General features: G+C 38.9%; 1 protein-coding gene across 1 annotated transcript in view; it reads left to right on the forward strand.

Annotated features, from left to right (window-relative positions):
• Window positions 1-1,906, forward strand: part of LOC119586367 (major facilitator superfamily domain-containing protein 12-like) — a gene marked incomplete in the record, with an annotated part of 40,561 nt that overhangs the window by 34,716 nt on the left and 3,939 nt on the right. The window contains 3 exon segments of the mRNA XM_037935079.1: window positions 52-279; window positions 1,081-1,275; window positions 1,512-1,786. Of these exon segments, the coding sequence (XP_037791007.1) occupies window positions 52-279; window positions 1,081-1,275; window positions 1,512-1,786 (698 nt within the window).

Consider the following 1,906-nt stretch of genomic DNA (forward strand, 5'->3'; position numbering starts at 1 on the left):
TCTAAAAATAGGGAAAAGAACAGGACAGTTAATCAAGCAATCTTGTTCCAGTACATAGTCTTCATCGTTTTGGCTATTGGTTGCCTGTTTGTCACCCTGTTCCACGTACTGGTGAAGGAGGACAACTTGCCTGATTATGACACTTGGCAGAGGGTGGCCATAAACAATGCAGAAGCCTCAGAAGTTTCTCAGGATGAAGGAACAACTGTGGCATCTTCATCTGTCTGTGTCCCCATTCACTGCCGGATGACAGCCACGGATTGGCTGAAGGATAGACAGGTGAATGGTCAAGAAATTTGATTTTATAGTTGTTCTTGTTTTAATGACTAAGTTTGTTATATTGTCTTAATATATATGTTGAGATGATCATTGCCAAGTTGAATGATTTTGATTAGTATCAATGGTGATTTGTTACTATTTCATTGAATTTTGCATATCCTGATTTTCCTTTTTTTTTCCTATCTTTCATTCTATCGCTTTTCACAGGATTACTCAGTGTTTGCCATGTGGCAGCAATCCATAAATTCAGGTATAAAGATTCATGTAGAGAAAAAAGGGTATTAGAACAAAGAATTTTTTTTCTATTTAAAGAGTATTACAACTTAAGTTATTTGTTATGGCCAATTACTTCGTTTAATGAGAGCTTTAGTGTGCTAAACATTTGAGGGCATTTACATTAAGCATATAAATCATAGGTTTTTGCTTGAGCAGACTATTGTAAATCAGCTGATGAAAATGTTTGAATGTTCTTATGTAGAATAGTTTTAAAAAGTTCTTGTTACACAAATTGTGATAGCTACATTGTAAGAGTGCGTAGAATATATTAGGCTAAGTACTGAACAGAGTTCTTTGTGAGAAAGGAGGGAGAATAAAGTTATTTACCTTATAATAGTATATGCCCATCAGGAAGTAGTAATTCTGATCAAAATACATAACAGTCCTGATCTGCCTGTTGCAAACCTTGTGAAAGTATTCATTTTCTTTCATACTTATTCAGCAGAAGCTGAATTCATGAAGTATTTGAGATCCATTTGAAAAATCATTTCATGTCACTCGATTCATTCTACAATTTGATTCCAGTTCTACCAAGTGGCTTTCCTGTACATGGGGACAAGGCTTTTCTGCAACCTGACACAGGCTTACATCCCCATATACCTGCAAGATTCCCTGCACCTGTCTGAGGAATCTGTGGCGTACATCCCCCTTGTCATGTACGTGTCCGGGTTCCTCACCACCACTATACTCAAAGCACTCAATAAGTTCATTGGAAGAAAGGTAAGCTCTTTTTAAGCCTCTAATATTGAGGTGTAATCATGGTTAGCAGTTTAAAGGAATATTACTGTTGAATGTCCTTTTAACTCTAAATGGTTTCTATTTTAGCTTTTGTGCTTTTTATATGACTTGGAAATGTATTCTTTTCCCTGAAGATTTTCATACTGGAGGTGATCATTTTCTTTGTGACATAAATGCCCCCTCTGAATTCAGTTCATGTACTTTCACCATCTCCCAAGGCGTCCTTCATCCTGGGCACCCTCATAGGTGGAGCAGCCTGCATTGGCATCTGGCTTGGAGAGGGTGAGATCTACCGCAAGTACATCCTGTATGTGGTGACAGCCATGTTAGGGGCAGGTGGCTCTATCATGCTGATCACATCCCTTTCCATCACGGCAGACCTCATTGGCCCAAATATTGAGTCAGGAGCTTTTGTCTATGGGGCCATGAGCTTCACAGACAAGCTCTCTAATGGGATAGCCGTCATGTTAATCCAGAACCTGAATCCCTGCTCGTAAGTAGTTCTGCAGTCTCAGATCTCTTTAAGAGTCATGCAGACAATGTGCCTGTTGTGTTTCTTTTCTTGGAGGATCTTGTGGACTCTGTGTTGCACTGTCAGTCATCTAAACTTGTT

This window comes from Penaeus monodon, chromosome 21, assembly GCF_015228065.2.
Source record: "Penaeus monodon isolate SGIC_2016 chromosome 21, NSTDA_Pmon_1, whole genome shotgun sequence".
NCBI lineage: Eukaryota > Metazoa > Arthropoda > Malacostraca > Decapoda > Penaeidae > Penaeus > Penaeus monodon.